This window comes from Tinamus guttatus, unplaced genomic scaffold, assembly GCF_059628265.1.
Source record: "Tinamus guttatus ecotype Peru unplaced genomic scaffold, ASM5962826v1 Tinamus_guttatus_pri_ptg000397l, whole genome shotgun sequence".
NCBI classification, from domain to species: Eukaryota; Metazoa; Chordata; class Aves; order Tinamiformes; family Tinamidae; genus Tinamus; species Tinamus guttatus.
The window spans coordinates 2,296,836-2,319,348 of NW_028288931.1; the positions used below are offsets into that span (position 1 = coordinate 2,296,836).

The 22,513-nt window shown below is 44.9% G+C and overlaps 4 protein-coding genes across 4 annotated transcripts; 2 read left to right on the plus strand and 2 right to left on the minus strand.

Moving 5' to 3' along the window:
* Window positions 1-836: 836 nt before the first annotated feature.
* On the plus strand, window positions 837-2,714 carry SYF2 (SYF2 pre-mRNA splicing factor). The gene is made up of 7 exons (XM_088531020.1): window positions 837-881; window positions 955-1,071; window positions 1,151-1,276; window positions 1,399-1,516; window positions 1,608-1,698; window positions 1,879-1,977; window positions 2,488-2,714. The coding sequence occupies exons 1-7, from the start codon at window positions 843-845 to the stop codon at window positions 2,651-2,653; spliced, it is 756 nt and encodes a 251-aa protein (XP_088387146.1). The 5' UTR covers window positions 837-842; the 3' UTR covers window positions 2,654-2,714.
* A 1,412-nt stretch (window positions 2,715-4,126) lies between these two features.
* Window positions 4,127-8,675, minus strand: RSRP1 (arginine and serine rich protein 1). Its single transcript, XM_088531158.1, is given in 7 exon segments — window positions 4,127-4,645; window positions 4,885-4,968; window positions 6,093-6,247; window positions 6,451-6,664; window positions 6,666-7,078; window positions 8,297-8,352; window positions 8,560-8,675. Coding segments are annotated over 7 exon segments (1,188 nt in total). The 5' UTR covers window positions 8,643-8,675; the 3' UTR covers window positions 4,127-4,462.
* Window positions 8,676-8,938: 263 nt separating this feature from the next.
* TMEM50A (transmembrane protein 50A) lies at window positions 8,939-11,745 on the plus strand. The gene is made up of 7 exons (XM_088531153.1): window positions 8,939-9,055; window positions 9,364-9,475; window positions 9,861-9,973; window positions 10,108-10,175; window positions 10,295-10,387; window positions 10,933-10,993; window positions 11,272-11,745. The coding sequence occupies exons 2-7, from the start codon at window positions 9,383-9,385 to the stop codon at window positions 11,315-11,317; spliced, it is 474 nt and encodes a 157-aa protein (XP_088387279.1). The 5' UTR covers window positions 8,939-9,055; window positions 9,364-9,382; the 3' UTR covers window positions 11,318-11,745.
* Window positions 11,746-12,888: 1,143 nt separating this feature from the next.
* On the minus strand, window positions 12,889-21,734 carry LOC104581095 (RH-like protein). The gene is made up of 10 exons (XM_010228649.2): window positions 21,383-21,734; window positions 19,761-19,944; window positions 19,345-19,495; window positions 18,529-18,670; window positions 16,317-16,477; window positions 15,880-16,017; window positions 15,528-15,658; window positions 14,629-14,708; window positions 13,398-13,471; window positions 12,889-12,943 (listed from the first exon to the last, which is right to left on the minus strand). The coding sequence occupies exons 1-10, from the start codon at window positions 21,513-21,515 to the stop codon at window positions 12,917-12,919; spliced, it is 1,221 nt and encodes a 406-aa protein (XP_010226951.2). The 5' UTR covers window positions 21,516-21,734; the 3' UTR covers window positions 12,889-12,916.
* Between the last annotated feature and the right edge of the window lie 779 nt (window positions 21,735-22,513).

Genomic DNA, 22,513 nt, shown 5'->3' on the forward strand with positions numbered 1-22,513 from the left:
GGCTCCGCGGCCCTGCAGCTCCGCTCAGCAACGCGGCGCAGGGACAGGCCCAGGGCAGGTGACAAGGGACATCCCGGAGCCAAAGCACGGCGGGACAACCCCCTGCTCTGCTTTGAGGCGCTGCCAGCGCGGCTGTATAAAACCCGAGCCGTCTCTCTGCTCGCGGCTGCTCTTTTCTGGTGTCACCAAGTTCGCGGGTTGGTTTCGGTTGTTTTCTTGCCCCGCTTGGCTCCTTGCTGGGTAACACAGGAACCCGAGGGCCGTTTGATATTTTTATCACCCCGCGGCGCTTGGCAGCGGCAGAAAGCGCAGCCGAAAGGGAGGAGCGAGGGCTGCTCCGGTGCCGCTGACAGGGAAGCGCCGGAGCATCCCGAGCGAATCCCTGCGGGAAAAGCGGATTCCGGGGCCCTGCTGCATCCCATTCACAAGCGCTAAAATGCAACGGGCACCTTGACCTTGCCCGGTGCCACGGGGTGATGCAGACACCAGCACGGAGCCTGCACGGGCCCAACCGGGCAGAGCCGGGGCTCGGCCCAAACCCCCGTCCTGGGGGAGCCACTTAACGGCGGGAGGTTAATGACGCCGAGAGGGGGTTAACGGCGCCCAGGCCCGGTGTGTTCCCCCTCAACCCGGTTTGGGCCCGGGCCTGGTAGCCGCGCCGGCCTCGCGTGGCCGCTGGCGGCTCCGGATCCCCCCGGACCCTCCCGAACCCCCTCGGGTCCCCCCGGACCCTCCCGGTCCTCCCGGAGCCGCCGCCCGCCCTCCTGCCCGCCAGGGGGCGCTCCCGCCCCGCCCCGTCCCGCCGGAAGTGCGCGCAGCGGCGGAAGCGCTCGGCGAGGAAGATGGCGGCGCTCGGCGAGCTGGGGGCTCCGGACGATGGGGTGAGGCCGCGGCGGCGGGGACGGGGCCGTCCCGTCCCGTCCCGTCCCGTCCCCTGAGCACGGGCTGTTTCAGGGCTCGTCGGGCTCGGAGGACGAGGCGGGGTCCTGCGCGGCGGCAGCGGCGGCCGAGGCGGCGGCGGAGAAGCGGGAGCAGCAGCTGCGCAAGTTCCGCGAGCTGCACATGAAGCGGGTAGGCCCCGGCGGCGAGCGGGCGGGAGGGGCACCGGCAGCAGCGGGAAGCGGGCTTCAACGGCCGGTTCCACCCGCAGAACGAGGCCCGCAAGCTGAACCATCAGGAGGTGGTGGAGGAGGACAAGAGGATGAAGCTGCCGCCCAACTGGGAGGCCAAGAAGGCCCGGCTGGAGTGGGAGCTGCGCGTGCAGGAGAAGAAGAAGGTGAGGAAGAGGAGGAGGAGGGGAGGGCAGCGCCACCCCAGCCCTCACAATGCTCCCTACCGTGTCCGTAGAGCTCTCCTTAATGCTTAATCATCGCTAAAACGCCACTCGTGCCGTGTTAGGAATGTGCTGCCAGGGGGGAGGATTACGAGCGGGTGAAGCTGCTGGAGATCAGCGCCGAGGACGCGGAAAGGTGGGAGAGGAAAAAGAAGAGGAAAAATCCAGATCTTGGGTTTTCAGGTAACGACAAAGTGTTTTTAGTCGCTTTCACCAGTATTTCCCACACCAGTGAATTGTGGAATCCCCTTACGGTGACTCCGTCTCTTCTAAGATTACGCGGCTGCCCAGCTGCGCCAGTACCAGCGGCTCACGAGGCAGATCAAACCCGACCTGGAGCAGTACGAGAAGCTGAAGGAGCAGTAGTAAGTGTGACTGCAGCCATCCTGCTGCACCCAACACCGAGGCCTGAATCTTCCAGAGCCTAAAACTAACTCCTGGCAGCAGGAGGGATCAACTTCCTAAATGCCTTAAAGATAAAAAATATCAGGAAAGGCTTAGTTCAGTGTGGGTGTTGTAAACTGCCGCTCTGTTCTCTCCTGCAGCGGGGAGGCGCTTTACCCAACCTCAGACAGTCTCCTCCACGGAAGCCACGTGCCCTCCAAAGAAGGGGTTGATAGGATGGTTGCAGATCTTGAAAAACAGTAAGTAAATGATAGGATTTAAGAAAACACACTGCTGAAAAGCCACCTTTGTACTGACACCAAGTGCAGGTTACTCATACAGTAAAAGTAAAGCAGTAGTTGCCAAACAAGGGACAGAGACCTGACCTAGAGCTGGACAGACTTGTCTTCATTGTCACGGTATTTTAGAACAGTGAATGTGCTCTTTGAATTTTACTTAGTATTCTAAAATTGTAGTGGGCAACATTAGAAATAATGATACAATATTCCCCTACTTGTAATTACAAGTTATAGAACTAGGAATACTTCTATTGTAGAGCAAGTAGCAACTGTAACTTTCCTTCACTATTTTTCTTAACAATTCTCAGGCCTAGACTAAAAAACAGCTTTATAGCATTATCACTGAAAGTAACAGCAGAAGTTAACATTTAACTATAGAAAAAAATTCTAGCTTGAAAAGGGTGGCAGGGACCAGTACTCCTAAGTCTACAGGTTTATTCCCCAGGTCTTCAAACACTGTTTGTCTTGTAGAATTGAAAAACGTGAGAAATACAGCCGGAGACGCCCGTACAACGACGATGCAGATATTGACTACATCAATGAGAGGAACGCCAAGTTCAACCAGAAGGCTGAGAGATTCTACGGGAAGTACACGGCCGAAATCAAGCAGAACTTGGAGAGAGGAACAGCCGTCTGAACTGCCCTCTCCAGGGATGTCTGTGATACTACAGCTTTTTTACATCTATTAAAGCTTGCTAGATTTCAAGGAGTATCAGGAAAAAAACTTTGTAGATTCCTCATTAAGTAGTGTAAAATCTTCTGTAGTAGGAGATTGTGTAAAAGCTTTTCTAGTAACAACTTCAGCTGTATATAGCTTTTAATTGCAGAAGTAGCCAGCTCTCCCACTGTAACACTTCAAATAAAGACAAAAAGTAAACTCTTACTGCTCAGCCTAAGAGTAAAGATGTCTCTACTTTACATTATCTGAGAGGTACCTGAACACCTCTAGCACCAGGGTGAAGGAATGTTTCAAGAACACACAGATGAAGCTCTTTGGGATGTATTTGAGCTGGGAGTTCCTCAATCAGCATCTCCTGGACAGTGTAGAAGGGCCCTGCTCCAGGTAAACAGAAATGTCTCCCTCCTTCAGTGAGGGGAATAAACAGAAACAAGTGCTGCAAATTCTGTAACGCTGGTTTGGCAGGGCAGTCTAAGCAATTCTGCAGAAAATGCAATTCTTAATCAACTACAACAATTCCCACTCTACACAGCAACACTAACTCCTCTGCACGCCATTGAAAATAAAGCTTGGAAATGCTTGAAGGTAGGGAAATTTCCTTTGGACACAAGCAGTGAGCTGATCCATTAAAACACCCAACCAACAGAACATCACAGTGTGGCACACAACAGGCAGGGAAGAGGAGCAGACCCAGCCTCTGAAGGCAGCATTACTATCTTGAGCACTATTCAAATAAAATTTCTTGAAGCTTTCACACAGCAGTATATAAATCAAGTTTATTTACTAGAAGTTTATTTTACACAAGATCCAGTTTAACTGATTACTCCCCCAAACCATCACCGAAGATTATGCAATACAGCGTTTACTTGATTGCTTCCTTCTCTTCATGGAGGTGAGGTCTTGGTGCAGCAAAGAGGCCAGTGTGTGATAATGCTGAATTGGGAAGTTTCTGAGCAGTTACAGGGCCCTGTCCAGTACTAACCTGGAACAGCTAGTCTAATATAGCCCCTCCACCAGACCATACCAAGTATGTGCTTTCTGCTTTACATAATGGGCTTTTAAAAGTGGTTTTAAAGCGCCTAAATCAAAATACAAGTCTGTATTAACTCACAGTGAAGATTAAAAGTGACTTCCAGAGGAAGTGACCATAGATTTGCCTACGGCAGCCAGGAAATAATGCAAGAACTTTCCACTTGTTGGAGAGGGTTTAGGGAAGCTCCTCCAGAGGCCCCGAATTAGCCCCAGCCTAGACAGTTACTATTTTCAATACCCAATTTCATGTGGATGCAAAAGTTATCTTCCATTGCACTTTGCCTCTATAGGATGGTGACTAACTGAAAGCTCAAACTGCATTAAGTCACTTTCACAGAAACTATGAACAGGGTATGTGAACTTATTACTGCAAACAGGTCTAACACTTGACACAGAGAAGCCAGTGCAAAACTAGAATTTATTTTCCTTGAGTAAACAGTTAAACAACATAATTCAAGAGTTCAAAATAATAGCTACTGAACTATTGTTTAGAAAATTCACCCACCTGAAAGTTCTAGTCCATTAAATCAATACAAAATATTTACAATTTTACACAAGATTTCCATCTGTGGCTTCTGGGTCACTGTGCTCTATCTGAAAGAGAAACCTAAGATTATGAAATTAAGTATGTCAAAATAAATACTCAGTATTAACAAATCTTCAACAATCAGAAAAACTTCAGACCTCACTACTGAAGTATGTATAATACACAGTTTTTGAGAGACAGCAAAGATGCTAGCGTGCCCGCAATGGTGCACTTTTAGGCGAGAAGTTTAAAAACTTGTTCTGCTCCTTCTTGATAGGAACCCACTGCCCATAGGGACTTCCCTTTTTGTCATCCTCTCTTCCTGGAGAGACCACCATCTCTTTAACTGCATGGCCTGCTGCCTTCTGCAGTATTGGTTTTGCCATTGTATTCTACAAAAACAAAAAAAGGATAAATAAATAAATAAAGCTAGAAAGAGAAGTCACAATCATTTGAAGATGTTGCTGTGGTACAGCAAGCTACTGCTGCAGTACTGTTCTGGCTTCTCCAGGAAAGTAGTTAACAAGCCATTAAATCCAAGTTGTTTCCATGATTGTTAATATTCAATGCTGCAGAAAGCCTAATACAGGAGGGATGGAATCCCAGACTCATCTGAGGAAAGTGCACTTACATTGGGGCTGAAAGAAATGCTTCTCTGAGGGTTAGCCCTCTCCATTCCACTTTTGGTTACATCTTCTGTCAGTCTTCCCAGTTCCTAGAGAAGAGCACACAGAGCTTAAGCGGACGGATACATTATTCTATGTGAGTTAAGGCAGTCAGAGTTATTAACTTTTCAGGAAGGTTGTTTCAGGTATTTACATCAAAGGTAGCTGTGAGCGACTGACCATGTAAACATATCAGCACTGAGCTCACTTTGAAACACTTAGTATTTCATTAATCTCATTGTGTTGATTCACAGTGACCTGATATCCAAGCCCCAGTGGCAGTTTTAAAGAGGATTTGAATTACTTAAACAGGGACTGCAGTATCATGGAATGTAGCGTTTGCAAGTTGCATTAAGTTCTGCACATCAATCCTGCAGAGCTTTGGATAATGACAATAAACTTATCTGCAAGTGATGCAGGCCTCTTCTTCTGTACTCTCTCAACATCTGGAATATATTGCATATATTATGAAAGGGACACCTGTACCATTTCTTTGTCTAAGAAACCTTCAGTAAATTTACTTCAATTTGAAGCAGCAGCATCTGATAGATTTAACAGTTTTTGTATTCAGCATGAATCAGATTACCAACACAAACATTAAAACAGACTGAAACTAAAGTTCAGTTTAAATGACTTTTTTCCCCTCCCTTAAGTTCACAAGTAGCTACTGCCCACAAGTCCCTTAATTACCAACAGATTTTCTTCATCAATGTCTGGAACCATATTCATCATTTCTATAAGACAGAAATAAAGTATGTAAAATGCATTGTGTGCTTGGGTATGGAATTTCTGGGAACAGTTTGTTGCACATGAAAAGCTTTGAACAGTTGAAAGCAGATTCCTTGTTTTAGCTCAGAAACACATGACTAGGCTAAGAAAGTAATCCATAATCTCTTAATTGCAAAGAATAATCTACATTCATCTCTCTTTCCTAACTTATCTGTACTAAAGGCTGAATGTACCCAGGAGGTCAATCGCTTTAAATTTCCAAGGTACACATCAAGCCTAAGCAAGTTTGCAGTGTTTTTTTTGGCATTCTGGTAAACCTGAAGTTTGAATTCAAGCATTTGAATCCCCAGACACAAACTCGACAGCTGGAACTATTGCTTCTTCATGCAGACCACAGATTTTAAGTGTTTACCTTTTCACTGGGAATACTCCAACTCATACTTACCTCAGCTGACTCTCCAAGAGGCTCATGTTTTGGTTTTTCATTGTTTGTCTCTTTGGAAGGACTGATGACCTTCAAGCTTGCTGGCAAGATCACGTTATCGGTCCCCAAGGCTTTTGCAGCATTAGCTTTTGCAATTTCCAGGAGTTCCCTCTTCTCTGCAAGAGAAAGAAAGCGTCATTGTCTTGTGTTTAAATCCGCACTTACCTACTCTTACTAGGCTAGGAGCTGCAGGCACACTAACAGAACTTATCTGAACATTAATTCTGAACAATTCTGACCAAAGCTTAGAAAGTCTAGCTACAGTCTAAAATAAAATACTCTTAAGTTTTCTCACGTAACAACGGAACTCTCAAAGTACCTTTTTCACTCAAGTGCAGAGGTGACCTGCTACGAGATCTCGTTCGCGACCTGCTCCTCCAGCTCCTGTAAGCCTCAGGATATATTGTTCGCCCAAATCCATAGTATCTTCGGCCTCTTGAACGCGACCTGCTTCTTGAATAGGACCTTCTGTAAAAGGATCTCCCACGAGACCATGACCTGCTGCGTGATCTGTACCTCGGAGGAGAGCGGTTAGTACCTCCGGTAGCGCACAGTGCGATACCTGCCTCGGTACCTCACGTAGCCCCGTGATCGCGACCGGCTTCTGGAATAGGATCGAGAATTTCTTCTGTACCTTCGGGTACCATTTCTTCTACCCCACGATCGTGATCTGGACCGAGACCGGCTCCAGCTCCGTGAGGAAGCTGAAGACGAACTACTTGAACTGGCCTGTGAGCTGCAAGATGATCTGCTGGATGACCTTGTTGATGATCTGTTACAACTTCTTTTGGACCTCCCACGGGAATCTCTTTTCTTAGGAGAGCTGAGGCTTAAATCGTCCATGAAGTTTGTCATGTCGTCAGTCTTTCTAACCTTCATTTTCTCCATACAGGTACCGGAAGTTGGCTCTGTTTTTACTGGTATTCTATAAAAGCCAGTTTCTGTTCCTGTTCAGAAGGGGTGGGGAGGGAAAAGGAGCAGAAATGAAGCAGCCAGATCATTTATACCACAGGCACAAATATGACAAACATAGGCAAACAGTTTAAGAATAAACAACAATAATTCTCACCCGGTTTATCAGCACGTTTTACCTATGACAATTTTGGTTTCAACATTTCCTCTCCTACACCCAGAAGTCTTCTATACGAAAGAAAAAAGCTTCAGTTTCAACCATGAGTAGCTCTCTGGTATTCTGAGAAGAGTCATCAGTTTTTAGTTTTAATACTCTTCACCCAGCATCAGCATGCTTTAATGGAAAGCATATGAAGTCGCATTTTCATCAACAGAATATTTAAGGCTGGGACAGGCTATTCTAAATGCATCTTACTACGAAGACATCTACAGGTGCCTAAGTCACATGCCTTCAAGGTCGGTATAAATTCAATACTTCACATCTGCAATTCTACAGAGATTAAGTAGCTACCTCAAATAGAAATATTTACATAACCAGGTCAGAAGGCTGCCAGTTCAAGATCTTGACTATCATGTTACAAATTACTTCTAACCAGCACAGAACGCGAACACATTCTATGCAGTATGTATAGCCTGCCACTGTTACAAAGACAACTCTACACAACTTGAGAAACACAGCTAATCACTGACAGGATATGACTCATTAAAAACAAAAGAATACTTAGAGCGATGTATTAATACATGAAGTGTCTGCCCCTCTCGTTAACAGCAGCCATTCTGCATATACAGATGTTATTGCATCACAGCCTATAACTATCCCATTTCAGTTGCGCAAGTTCCAAATTAACGTCACTGTTTACAATTCAGGAAAGCCACTTTACAGTCAAAGGTGTGCTCAGAGCTCACCATAAACAAGAGTCAAGAGCACAAAGCAGCTATACACTCTTCCACAAGAGCTATTCTCATGACTACTGTAAGCATTTTTCATAACCCCACCTCTGAGCATACACTAAAGAGAGAAGACAACACAAAGCACTTCTTAATTTTGGGTTAACTCCCCCTAACACAATTAATCGATCCAAAAAGCAGTGCTTTCAGTACCATACAATAGGGGAGCACATCCCACATCCTTCATACCTGACTCACACATAGCTCCCCACCTGCCAACTCGTATAAGCACAACCCTCCACACCCACCTGGCCACAAACAGCCCTGCGGGGACCCAGGGCACCGTGTTTCACTAGGGCACTTACCGCTGGGGGCGGCCGGGCATCCCAAGGGCTGGTTCCCCGGAGGGTTCTGGGTGTTCCTGCAAGAGAGGACGCCGTGAGGCAGTTGCTGCTTCCCCGCACCCTCCTAAACGCAACCCTTTCACCCCTCCATCTCCCATCTCCCGCTGGCAGCAGACGAGCAACGGCCGCTGCCACCACCCCCCTCATCCGCAACCTCTCCAGGCGACAGCAGCTCCCGGGGGATGCCCGACCCCGCCGCCCAGCCCCGGGCCCCTCCGACTCACCAAGCGGCCGGACCACCCCGGCACGGGTCCTGCTCCTGTGGCGACGCCTGGGGAGACAGCCCCGCTTCCCGAGTCACCCCCATAGCGACGCGCAGTCCCTCCCACCCGAGTGGCACGGAGCCCTGCGGCGGAACCCTCAGAGTGCGCGGGGAAGCCCCCGCCGCTCCCGCCTCCTGGCACCGACTGACGCGGGCCCAGAAACTTCCAGAACCCCCTTCCCCGTTACATAACAGGGAGTCACTGCGCATGCGCAGAGCGCCAGGGCGCCGTCCTCCGCGCATGCGCAGCGCGAGCTTGGCGCACGTTAACCACAGTGGCACCACCCCCCTTGCCCTCGCCCTTCCCGGCGCACGCGCAGAGGGACGCGCCGGGTGCCTGGCCCTAGCGCGCATGCGCGCGGCCGCCCGGTCTCATGACCGCGCCGGTGCGCATCAGCTGAGGGCCGCGCGTGCGCAGTGCCCGCGCGCCGCCGGCAGGGCCCGCGTCCCGCGCTGAGGTAAGAGGCGGCCGCGGGCGGGAGGAAGGGCCGCAGTCCCGGTGCCGCCTTCACCGGCGCCCGCAGCAGCGCCGGGCACCGCCGGCCTCGGGCGAGAGGCTCCCGCTGCGGCCTGGCTGCTGCTCCTAGGCCCGCCGCCGCCCATGGCGGCCGGGCGCTGCCTCCGCCCTCCCTTGAGGGGCTCCTGGACGCCGCGTTCTGCGGCCGTGTCTGTGGTACAGGGGCAGCTCAGCTCCACTGTGGTGTGCGATAAAATTCCTGTTTGAAGTAAAAGTGCCTTTTTTTCTTTTCTTTTTTTTTCCTCCTAGTTCCTCAGAGAGCAGAAAGATGTCTGGCTTCCTTGAGAGCCTGAGGTGCTCGGAGTGCGTGGACTGGGGAGAGAAGCGGAACACGATCGCCTCCATTGCCGCAGGAGTGCTCGTGGGTGCAGACACCTTCCTACCGCATCGCGCTTCTGGCAGCGGCATTAGCTGGCAGTGAACCCAAAACCGGGTGTTTGGAAGCAAAAGGAAGGAGGGGGCTATGTTGTTAGTGCGGGTAGCAGCAGAATTTGAGCCTAGACCTATATGTTTGCATCCAAAGAACGCTTCTCTGAACGAAGAACTAACTTGGAAAGCTCTTTTATATTGTTTCCTTGGAGAAAACTTCCTCGAAGGCGTTGCATTTAACATTGTTCATAATTAACTTGATAGCAAAACTGGTTGTCCCTTAGTTGAAGCAAAAATAGTTTTATATGTTAATGTTATTTTGGTGGGGTACTCATACTGCTAAAAGTATTTTAAGCTTTTGTGGGGTTTTTTAATAGTTTTTTACAGGTTGGTGGATAATCATAGATGCAGCTGTAAAATACCCTGAAGTGGAAGAATTCAATCATTCGTACCATGCTTGTGGGGTTATAGCCACTATTGCGTTCCTGATGTAAGTGTAATTTCTTGATCAGAACTATTCACTTCTAGAACTTAATTGTTCTGTTTCGGAGAAGTCTCTCCTATTGCTTATAGACATTTACATACGCCTGTGTTATCTATTTTCTTCCTGTTTTGCTCATACAGGATCAATGCAGTGTCTAACGGACAAGTTCGGGGCGACAGTTACAGTGAAGGCTGTCTAGGACAAACAGGTAAATTGATTTTATTTTTTAGTGTAAACTATAAAGCTTCTTAAAGTATGTTGAAAATTAAAGTATATGTAGTCAGACAAAGGCACATAACATTCATATACAAAAATGCCTTTTTTAAGGTGCACGGATTTGGCTATTCATTGGTTTTATGATGGCTTTTGGATCTCTGATTGCTTCCATGTGGATCCTTTTTGGAGGCTACGTTGTCAAAGGTAAGATGCAGCGTGGAATGGGACTTTATGCACTTTGGGTAAGTCACTTTAAAGTTTAACAAACATTTAGAATATTTCAGAACTTGTTTTTAGATTGTTTCTGTGAAGATCCACTTTCAGTATTTTGGTTCCCTGAGTGTTCTCTTTTCCATTCCATGTATTATTACCAAGATTTTTTTTTTTAATAACTTTTAAAATAACTTTAAATAACTCTAGGCGACATGGGAAATTGTACTGATATAATTGAACTGCTTAAGTTATATGGGAATAATTCCCTGGATAAACACTTAATCCTAGAATAAAAATCACTGATTGAATATGCATTAATTCTTCTCACCTTCTGCATTACTCAGTTCATGTAACGCTCTTTCCAAGTGTTCCTCTCAAACTAAACTAGTTACTTTGCTAATATAATGCAATTTAATGCTTCTAATATGTCAGAGTGCCCTGGGATTGGTCTACCTGGGTCTCTTCTTCTTGAAGAGAAAAAGGACTTCTGAAAAAATGGTGAAGGTGTTTTTGTTTTGGTTTTTTTTTTTCCTTAGAAAAAGCAGTAGTGTACCCAGGAATAGCTGTGTTTTTCCAGAATGCATTCATCTTTTTTGGGTAAGCCTATTTTCCCATCCTTTCTTATGTAAATTTATTTTTAATGGTTAAAATTGAAGCTTTCCGTAACTGATTGCTGTATTTTGTAACTAGATAACGAGATATGTGTGGACAGACAGTTGGTAAAGTTGATAGTGCCCTGGGATTGGTCTACCTGGGTCTCATGCCAGCATGGAGATTTACAAATACTGCAATTTACTCCCTGATATCATTTATTTAAAATATTAGGCTAATCTGTTCCCTGATGTACTTTTGTGTCTCTGTTCTGTTTTAAACAGCGGACTGGTCTTCAAATTTGGTCGCACGGAAGACTTGTGGCAATGAACACCCCTCTGGAAGTGCATTGGCCATGTCATTTTTTTAACTGCACACTCCCAGAATTTTGTAAAACCATTTTGTAAACAGTAACCTTCAATCGTGTCTAAAGATAAAAAAGGAAAATTTAAATCATAGCACTAAAAATCAGTTTCTATTCTGTTTAAAATACTTTTTTTTCTTACATTTGTATCTTGGTTTAAATGTAATGTTTTTGACAAATGTAAAATTGATACAAGTAAGAATGGAAGTCACTTTTATGATAACGAAGTTTCCTACAAGTATAGTATAGTGGAGAAAAGATGTATTCAACCAGCTTTTTCTGTGATGTTATTTACAATCCAAAACTGTTGCTAAAATGCTTTAAAACAACTTTTTAACATATATTTATTAAATATTTCCTATACCTGAACACTAAACATTCCTTCACTTTGAAATTTACTTGTGCGGCTTTTCCTGCATGACACAGAATTACGCTGCTTTGGGCTTCCCCCATTCCCAGTATTTTCTCTGGCCTGCAGTGAAATTACAGAAGTCTCTGGAAAGTAACAACTTTCTGTAGCTGTGGATGACAGCGTAGATGCAGTAAGATGAATGAGGCAGAACCTGCTCTAGATTTAAGTAGCCTCTTCACGACGCTTGCTGTGGAAACTCTAATTTAACCACTGCCAGACACGGGAAGAGTTTTGCTCTTCAGCTGATAGGGACCGTCCCTACTCTAACTATCACAGAACATTTTGGTTCTGAAGCTCTTGTATCTCACGGTTCAAGTGACTATTGCTGTCTACCTCTTTCTAAACCTCCATTTGAACTTGTTGCTCAAGGAAGTGCTGAGGAAAGAGATGTGATGAAGTGGAGGAAAAGGAGGGAACAAAAAACTATTCCATGAAAACACAACTGCTAGAAATCATCAGAAGCAACTTGTGTTACAGAAGTTGTGTTCAACTGGTTACTAAAAATTTTAAAGCAAAATGAAGCAGTTGAAAAGCAAAAAATTGAAATACATGAGTTGAACCTGGATTAGAAAATGACAAAGTTGGTAGCATGTTAAACATGTAAGATAATGCCAACATATAAATGTGTACACAGAGAGAATGAACAGAGGGGCCTGGGATAGCACTATCTGCTCTGTAAGAAGTCATGACAGTTAGGGGAAGTGCAAGAAAGGTTGTAAGCAGAGATCTACTTTATCCCTGACAAATGCATTGAGGTCAGCATGCAGTATTTATCCTTTATCTTCAATATTATGTGTTTCTCATAACTTCATTTTTAAACAAATATGCTGAATAAAAAAAAGGAATAAAATCTTGACTTTTTTATTATGTAAGCACTTTGACAGCATTTTTCTGTGTCAACTATCTGAAGCAGAAGGAGCCACATGGGAGTTCCATGTAAAAACAGTGGTTCAATTGCACAGAATCCTCTGCAAGAGCAGGCCTTAACTAGTGCACCAAATTTCTTTTAATAGTACCTAAAAGTTATTTTTTCTCTGTCCATTCAGATGTCTTCTTTGAACCTGAGAAATGATTTTTTACCTACCCCATCATAGTTTTGATAGAGTGACAAGTAGGAAAATTTTGGTCTAATCTTTAATTCTGGTTCCTCCATTCAAAATCCAACAGCCGAATGGGGAAACTGTGAAGACAAAAAGCAGTTTTTGTGCCAGAACATTTCATGCATATTATGAAAGAGCCAGGCCCCGGAGAACTTCAGCACCTTCTATTCCATTTGCTAGCTTCCAAAAATCCCCAGTTCAGGTCCTCGGGTTTCCTTAGGGATACTTTTTATGCAGCAGGGAGACCAAAGCTGTCAATCCCAGAGCATGTCACTACCTCTGATTCAGTGTTACAACAAAACAAGATAGTCTCAGACTTAGCCCTGTGCCCAAGAACAGCTCTAACAATCTAGCTGAAGTCTACATACACGTGGGACCCAGAATGACCAATCCAGGACATTCAAAACTTGCTGGGAGATTAAAAAATCCTTTATTTATTATTCTAATAGCTAGGGTCTTTCATCCCAGTGAGTTAGCACTTCCTGCTTGGTGCTATTTATGCTCCTATACAGTTAATTTTGCATTGAAACTTACCTCCCAGTACGACTGGTCATCACAGTACTTTGATTCATGGACAGTCTTCAACAAACTGAGATTTAAAATACGACCTATTTATAAAAATACATATATCCAATATAAATACCGATAGGGATCAAGGAAGGGGAAGACTGCGTAGCTGGAGCTTTCTCAGCATAACACATCCAAATACAACAGAGATCAAAATACAAACTCAGAACTAAATGTTTCAGCACAGCCCCTTGACTGAAGTTGACTTCAAGTAGAAAGAAACATGCCAGGATCAATACCTGGGTTCCTAAAAAATAATTACTCTAGTTAAAACCCCATTAAGCAGCCTAGTCTATTCTAAATATACATCAAAAATCATTTACTTCTTGCATGGGAAAAAGGTCTGTGCATTTGAAGAAAACAGGTTTGTATGTATTGCTAACTCAGGGTTTCAGATGGAAATATCTAACTTATTAAACAACTAGCTTAAACCTGAATGTTTGGTTATTTTAGTAGAGTTTATTTGTGGTTTCTTTCAGGACACGGGAGTAGATACCTTAAAAGCCTGCTTGATTGGCTCAGCCTCTTAATGATATGTGAGCTAGTGCAAAGGTTGCAGATAAATTAAAGCACAACAGTTAATTTTAGGGTATATTTCACAGCAATTCTCATCTGCTATCTCTCCCTTATTCAAACCAGAATTAATAGCCACTGAAAAAAAAAATGTAGCTGCCTTAAAAGAGACAAACTGTCACATGAGGGACAGCATGTTCCCTAACAACTAGTGATAAAAGGCCTAGTGTCTGACTGATGTAAGTGAGCTAATGATGTCAGTTGGACTTCTCAGATTGATACCAGCTGGCCTAAAAAGTGGTAAATGCCCCAGATAGCTTTTTTTTTTTCTGTCATCAAGACAATACCCAAATATAAAAACCTTTTCATCCTCCCAGGTCTCCTGTCTGAAACGTGAAAGCTGCTGTTAAGCAGCTGTTAAAAATAATCTTCACAAGTGAAAGAATGGTGCTACTAGCTTGTTTATGTTAATACACCTCCTCTTCAAAGCCTGCCACTGCAGAGTCCTTTGCATTCACATCTCCCAGATTCTCTTACAAAAACAAGTTATTTACTTTAGTGTCCTAATTGCACCGGTCTCGTTTTGCGAAGGGCGCGTGGTAGCAGGTGAAGTTAACAGGATAGCACATCCCCTGCCCCTGAGAAAATGAAGCCAATGCTGCTGAAACGTGGTTTTCATACTGACCTGTAATAAAACCTGAAATCAGGGCCACGCTGATGGGCAGGCAGAAGGTACCGATTTCTATCATGATAAAATATCTATCGCTGAAAAGGAGACAGTTGGCTGAGTTTAGCATTAAGACTGTGAAGTGGCACATCTGTACAGCACTTTACATCAAAATCTCATACCAAAATTCCATTAAATCCCATCTCAAATCTCTATACAGCTCCATTTAGAAGCTGTAAAGGGTCTTACTGGAAATTTAATACAGGCTTCAAAGGACTTTATTTTAACAAACCCTTATTGTGGTACCAACACTTCATTAGGCTTGTGCATTTCAATAAGAGTATGACCTCAAGTGTAATGCACAGATTGGTATTCTTGTCCCCGACTCATGAAGCCTCATCTGGAGAGAGATGCTGAGGGCACAGAGCTCTCTCTGACGTTCAGCAGAGCCTCAGCCCTTTTCAGCTTTGGTTTTCAATGAGGAGGAAGCATTTGCCAAATACGCTATTCAGAAATTAAAATTTTTGTACTTCCCCCTGCCCTCACTGTATTAATATACAACCCTGCTACACAAGTCACAAAAGCCAAAATGATCCTTTGAAAGGATGCACACCCCCAACCTTTGTGTCCTATGTCTGCCATATTTAATATCAAATACAAAGGGAGAGAGAAAACAGCACCAAGAGCTAACTAGAAGTTTGATTCAAAGTCAGCTTGATTCTGAAAGAGTTTTTACAGATTTTTTTTTGGACTTCAGAGACCATTGTAGTTATCTGCTATAAAAGGATTGATCTATGATGACTTTCAGCCTTTCTTTATGTAGGCAGGACTTTGTGTGTATACATGAGAATTCTTCTCAGGACACACTACATTCACGATTAGCTAAGTCTACTGCTTAATGGCAAGAAGTGGTGTACCTTGGTAAATAAAGCCATTTTTCTATTATACGAAGGATGGTACAGGCAAGAGCTCCAAGCACAGCAGGCAAGCCAAAAGTGAACTGAATGCCAGAAACATCATGAATCTTGATAGCAGGAGGCAGACTTCTCTGGGAAGAGGAAAAAGTTCAGTTAATACTGATTTTACTGATGATAGCACATTGTCAAGCTCAGAAAAATAACTCTGGCCTTCTAACTTGCCATCCCACACTCTGGCCAAAAGACTTCAGGTTTCCTAGTTTCTGATATCTTCAAAATGAAGTTTTCTCCCAAGGTATCCTACAAGCTTGCATATCTTGCACAAACAGGAAATTCAAGGTTTGAACATTACCTGTAAAAAGTGAGATCCTACTATGGCGATCACACTGGCAAGCAGACCCAAGATCATTGCAATCCAGGGATACCGAATGCTGTCTGCTGCACAGCCAACAGTAACCCCACCAGCTAGCGTTGCGTGGTGGATATGTGCCTGTAAAATAACAAAACAGGGAGGGAGAATCAGTCATCCCCTGTCAGCACAGACTGCTATTCCCATGCAAGAGGGATCTTCTTAATGGGAATTTGGGCCTCTGCATTCTGTGAATTATACTCTTTGAGTACATAATTTCTAAGGTACATCCTCAGCCTTCTGCCTGAGATAATTTTGATTGCTGTCAGGCCAAAGACTTGGCTTTATTTTTACTCACTAGCTATCATTCTTTCACTATGTTACAAGAGTAATAGAAAAATAGAGTTTCTTCATGCAAAGGTTTTCTCTAACCATCTTACCATACTGACTTTTCCATCTTTCGTGGTCAGAACAGACAATGCGAAGGCAGTTACAGCACTCACTGCAAGTGCAAAGTAGGTGCTGTAGATTATATCGTTCTTCTTCTCCACAACTAATACAGAATTGAAGCTTGGCCAGAATACCCACAGAAAGAGAGTACCTTGGAGATAAAGACAAAGCGACTGTTATTGACCCTCTTTCAGACACTGTGAGTCTATCACAAGCTGTTTCTGGAAGGTTCCAGCTCGCGTTGTCCATCCACTGCAACACCCACATCATGACCAATGGATAACTCTTCACAAAGCAGCCCTGAGAGCTGGCTGCTCTAGGGAAAGCTTCCCAGAAACTTGGTACTGTGCAAAGTCACACACAGAGCCCAAGCACAGCTGCGTGGGGATCTTGCTGGTCCTTCCTCCAGAGAAGGGTTAAAGCCTAGGGACAACACAGCACAAGCTGACTGCACTTCATCAGCTCGGCTGTACATAGCTTAAGTGTCTTGCTATTCGTAAAAGCAAAGCACATTATCACCCCCTGAACAGCTACTCCCCAGGACAGAGGTTCAAAAGAGCAATTCCCTTTCCTCCTCTAAAAAACGTGGACAGTGTCACACTTCCATCGGCCACACGGGCTAAAAACCTGGCTAAACCCAGGTTATTCTGCTTCTATAAGCTGTGCACTTATTATCAGCATTCAGGAATCTCCTTGCCTACAGACAAGCTACCTGCTGTCAGTGTGTGTTCTTGCATGTGCACATGTACACGTGTGTGCAAGTCAGATTCCAACCAGCAGAGGGAAGTAGATGTCCTCGCACTAAGTCCCAGTTGGACAACACATTTCAGCACTCAAATCTGCTGCTGCCACAGGCAAAGCTCTCCAGGCAGAGCAGTTTGGAGGCTACAGCCCGAGGTGTTCAGAAGAAACGACCCCACCAGCACAGTCTGATACCAGCAAATGGAAGGTCTGCTGAGTGCTAGAGATGGGTCTGTCATAACCAAGATAGGGGACAAAATTGCCATTTTGACCATTCAAAACCTATGGCAGTAATGAGAGCTGGTAGAATGATCTACACTAAGACTATTCCATCCCTGTTGACTAGGTACATAGTCGCAAAAACAAACAAAAACCCACTCCACTAATCTCACTGAATCGTTCTTCCAAATAACTGCTCAGTTATGGAAATTAAAAATTCACTTTAAGAGTCCACATTTTCAAGGTGAAGACCTCAGCATTCTTCACGCAGCCTTCAGAGGCAGGATGTAGAAAAGGAACTCTTGTGAATTTGCCTGCTCAGTCATTCCTTTCTCACTGTGTTACCTAAGGAATTATTCCTGACATAGTGATATAATTACTCCAGATAGCCAGCACCTGCGTACAGCAAGCACACTAAAACTATAATGAAGGCTTAACAGTGCCTTGATGAGTTGGATTAAAATACCAATCTCCTGGAATTCTCCAGCAGATGGAGAGCTCTGGGGACTCAAATGAGCTGTATTTACATTTCTCTCTTAAACTGGTTGAAGACTGATTGAGAATTACATTATGTGTGTATATGTGGGCCTTCACAGAAAGTTCTTAGTCCAGCTCATGGCAGTTTTAGTTGAAGTGGTGGCAGTTTTGTAACAAGCCATAATAAAATATTGCTTATTTGACAAAAAAATGGAACTCTTATGCAGTCAGCCTGTTATCATGCAGATCCTTTTAGTGTGCCTGTTTGTATAGTACTCCCCACCCTCCACTGGGCTTTTATCTTTCTATTTACACTACTTAGGCAAGGACTATCTTTTTATATCTCTGTACACCACCTTGCAAAGCTGAGCTTGGGGCCCAGTGCATGGAAACTCTAGGTAGTTCTGAAATACAAGAAATGGCATCAAGTTCAGCCCATGGGTGCCTGTGTGTAGGTGCCTACGCAAGCCAAAGGGTGCACCCCGCCAGGCAGCAGCGGGAGCAGAGCTGCAACCTCTCTGCTGAGACTGACAAGGGGAACCCAACCCAACATGGCACAAGGGGCCCATGTGCCCTGCAGGACACGCGCTGGGACTCCACAGCTCGGCGCTGCGAGCCGGCCACGCCGACAGCAGCAGTTTGTGCTTCGCTGCTCTGAAGCCTGCACATGGGATGTGCAAATTCCAGTGCTAACTTCCCAGAACAGCCCTGGTGCTCCCGCTGCGAGCCCTCCTCCCCAGCGAGACGCTGGAGCAAAGGCCTTACCCAGCACGGAGAGCAAGCGCGATCGGGGGGTACTCGCGTTCTTCTCAAAGCCCGGCCGGAGCACCGGGAAGGAGCAGGAGACCGCCAGGCCGAAGTAGGCTCCAAACAGGTGAACATGCATCATACTGGCGAAGTCTGTAATCTTTATCAGGAGAATAATCAAATTTGTGGCTAATTTCATGCCACAGGAACACTTAGTGTCACGTCCTGGCATAGCTGTAACCTCTCCATTTGTTTCCACAGTCACTTAGTCTAAGCATGAGTCATTAAGACAACACAAGTCATTAAGACAACACTCATTTATCGAGGCTCAGTGCAGTTCATAAAACACCCGATTTGTGTCAAAAGGGTTTGGGGGATGACTACACTATAAATGAAATGCAGCTCTAACCCTGCTGTCCAGACTGGGGTCATATACCACTTGCACTGGAAATCTTCCAGATGGAACTAAGAGGAAAGGATAAAGTTTAAAGTTAGTTCTTAGCTTAGGTCAGGACTTCACTTATGTTGAGGATGGACAAGGCATGGGGAAGGCTGCATGCCATCCAACCCAATCTATCAGCCCCTCCTTTAAGCCCCAGAAACAGACAATTATGTAGATGTCCAGTTTGCAGCTTGTGGAGCTCACAGCGCCCAAGCGTGCTCCCAAAGTCACACTTCATTCCCAGTGAAAACATAGCCACAATTTAACTTGATTCCCATGAAATACACAGGAATGCTCCCGTCAGCGCCGTGGCAAAAGGCAGCATTTACCCAAGGCAGCATTTGCAAATCCCCAGTGAAACCTTTCCCCATGAGAAGATGATGGTACTGTACCTTCAGGTACGTCTTATTGATCCATCTGCTCAGATGGAAAGCTGCTATCTCCACAATTGTCATCACAACCAGTTGGACAGGATTAGCCTTCCCGAGAATAGCTGCAAAGGAGATGACTACAGCAGTCACACTCATAGCAGCTTTTATTATGCTGTAGGAAAAGAAAGAAGAGAAAAATATTCCAGAGCAGGTCTGCATCATGAGAATGATCATGAGAATGATCATGAGAATGAGAGACAGCAAAATGTACTTAAATCTCCAAAGCCCTCCACAAAGGCTGACAAAATGACTGTGCTAATGTGCAAAAAGATCAGTATCAGAAGGCATTATCCTTGACAAAACACGAGGAAAAAACACAACAACAACACAAAAAACAGCATCTCTAGACTATTCCTGTTTCTAAAGGGAGTATTTACCTTCTCAGATTATCCTCCATTTCATCGTGGTACAAGAGAATAAAACCTTCTATCAGCACAGACCATTGGACACCAAATGCAACGATCAGGAGATTGAATCCAATGCCACTAAGTTGGTATCTTTTCAGGAATGACAGGAAAAAGCCGAGTCCAAAAACCACCATGTGGCTGACATCTTGAAAGGCTGCGTGGCAGAGAAGAACAAGGCAGCAGGGAAGTCATCACAGCAGCTTTTTGCCCTCTTCCCTCTTAAAAACCCCTGACATTTTCCCTCTTAGGGAACCCTGTCAAGAGGGGATAAGCGGCCTGCAAGGTAATATTCCATTATGCAGAACCACTTCCACCTGCAACTCCTTCTGCTAGGAAACATTCCAGCATTCCGCATCATTCAAGGCTCTATCCCGAAACACGGCCAATGCCCGTGCTCTGCTTTGCTTCTAAACCCCAAATCTCTCCCGCACGCAGCCACACTCAGGGCACGTCTAGCCAGAAGCAGTCTGGTTTATGTGATACACTAATTAAAAGCTATTGCTAAAAGCAAAGCACACACTGGGTTTTACACGGTGTAAAATACCAATGATCTTAGCAAAAACATCTGAGAACTTCTGGAAAAAATCTATCTCTCCGTGTCAAAGCCTTGAAGATTATTCCCAGATCTAGTATGTGTGATTGCTTGATTGGGGGTATAAGTGGTTCTTCTCATGCTGTTAGTTTAGCACGTTTAAAGCATGCCAAAGCTTTCCTTCTGATCCGTGAGCAACCAGAAAGGCAATACCCTCACCTTGAATTGAATTTTACAAACCTACTTCAGAGAGGATGCCATGGGATGGCGCGTGGAGGGGACAGAGAGGGAGCTGAGGAGTCAAACAGCAGAAGGAGAGAAATGAAGAATGAGGTTATAGCAATAAAATTAGAACATCCATTTCTCCTGAGCCATCAATTTAAAGAGTTTAAGCTGGACTTTTCACGAAGAGTTATTGTGAGTTACTGCGGATTCATTCCTTGCAGGCTCCAGGGAAGAAATGAGTTAGGAGGAGACGTTTTTATGATGTTCCCATTGGGGTAGGAGAAAATGGGCAGAGATACCAGCACAAGGAGTTCAACATGGAAACCACTGCATTAAAGGAAGAGGCTGTTCAACATATAAGCTCTTGTAGGCTTGGAAATGCCCCTTGGGACATTTTTTCACAGCTCTCTAAACATGTTACTATGGCTGTAGAATAATCTGCTAATACATTCCTTTATCAGTGCATAAAAGACCGTATTTTAACCCTTAATTCCAATGCATTGACTTCATTTATTTTCATTAAGGATCCAAAGGGAAAACACTGCTGCCCTCAATTCTTATTTTGCAGCACAGCAGCTCCTTTACACACCAAGAGCTTGCAGGGACAGGCACTTAACAGGGACAGGTTATAATGTACATCTGAGTCCAGATAGAGCAAAGAGGCTAGAAAAGACATCAGCAATGCAAGTTAATGTCACACATATCCATGCCCACTGTGCTTGCCTTGATATTAATGACTACAGGCATCACGTAAAGGAGAGTAACAAATGCACAAGCCGAATCACAGCACACTGCAATGAAAGCCCTGCTCGGACAGCGAGGCTAGCGAGCTTACCAGGGTCGATGAAGTCTGGTGTGATTAAAACAACACCTGAGAAGAGAAAGTAGAAGAGGATGATAAAAACAACTTCCCAAACAAGGATTAGCCAGGGCACACTGTTTCGGAAATTCCGGTATTTAGAAGACATTGTGCACCAGGCAGTACATTAAGCACAAGTGCATTAATACTTTTCTTCTATAAGAATGTGCCAGTAACCTCAAACCAATGCAAATGGGGCAAGGAGAATAAAAACTCCGAGAGATAAAAAGCCCCAAAGGCGTCAGCAAGGAATAGCTGCTTATCTGTGGCAGGTCAGGAGCTCCCGCTTAGCCCAGCTGACATGGACTGAAGTCAAAAGTACTCATGAACATAGCGAAATGTCAATCCTCTAATGCTCCGGGACACTATCCATACTGTGCACAAGCTACTTAAAGATCAGCACAGCTGCATAAAGAATGTGAACGAGTAACAGTTGGATGCTCTGGGCATGTAGAGATAAAGCAAGATGCCTCTATGGTGCCAAAGGTTGGTTATTGCTCGAGGGCCTGGCCACGGGAGCAGCTATGTGAACGCTCCGGGAGACCACGGCATTCCCAAGCCTTGGAATAGCAAACAGGCCGCTCCATTCGGAGCCATATGTGTTTGTGATAGCCCAAGTGAGCTGCCAACCCCCAAATCAAGGGAGTGAACGGGTTATTCTACATCTTCCTGCTATAACTGGGGCCTAGAGGGCTTGGGTGCAGCCAGGCTGCAGGCTTTGAACTAAGAACCAAACCACAGACCCACATATTCTCAATTCTTTCTTTAATCTTAATGCTCATTGTGCTTTTAGTAAACTCAAATTTTCTCTGTTCAGCTGGTTTGATAAGAACACCCTCAATCTTTCTACTTTGAGGCCAACTCAATTTGAGGGCTTGTGTGCTGGCCTCTGAGACAGTCTCACTGCAAACAAATGGATAGAAAGCCACCTACTGGTGAAAGAAATACATATATCAGACAAAAAAAAAGTATGCAAAATAATTCCAGTTCCCTCCTATTCTGTAACTAATCTACCTACTGCCCCGAAAAGCTTGTACATTCTTCAAAGATCTCCTGATAGCCATATTTACAGTGTTAGGAAAACCCAGATATAGGGAAGCCCCAACA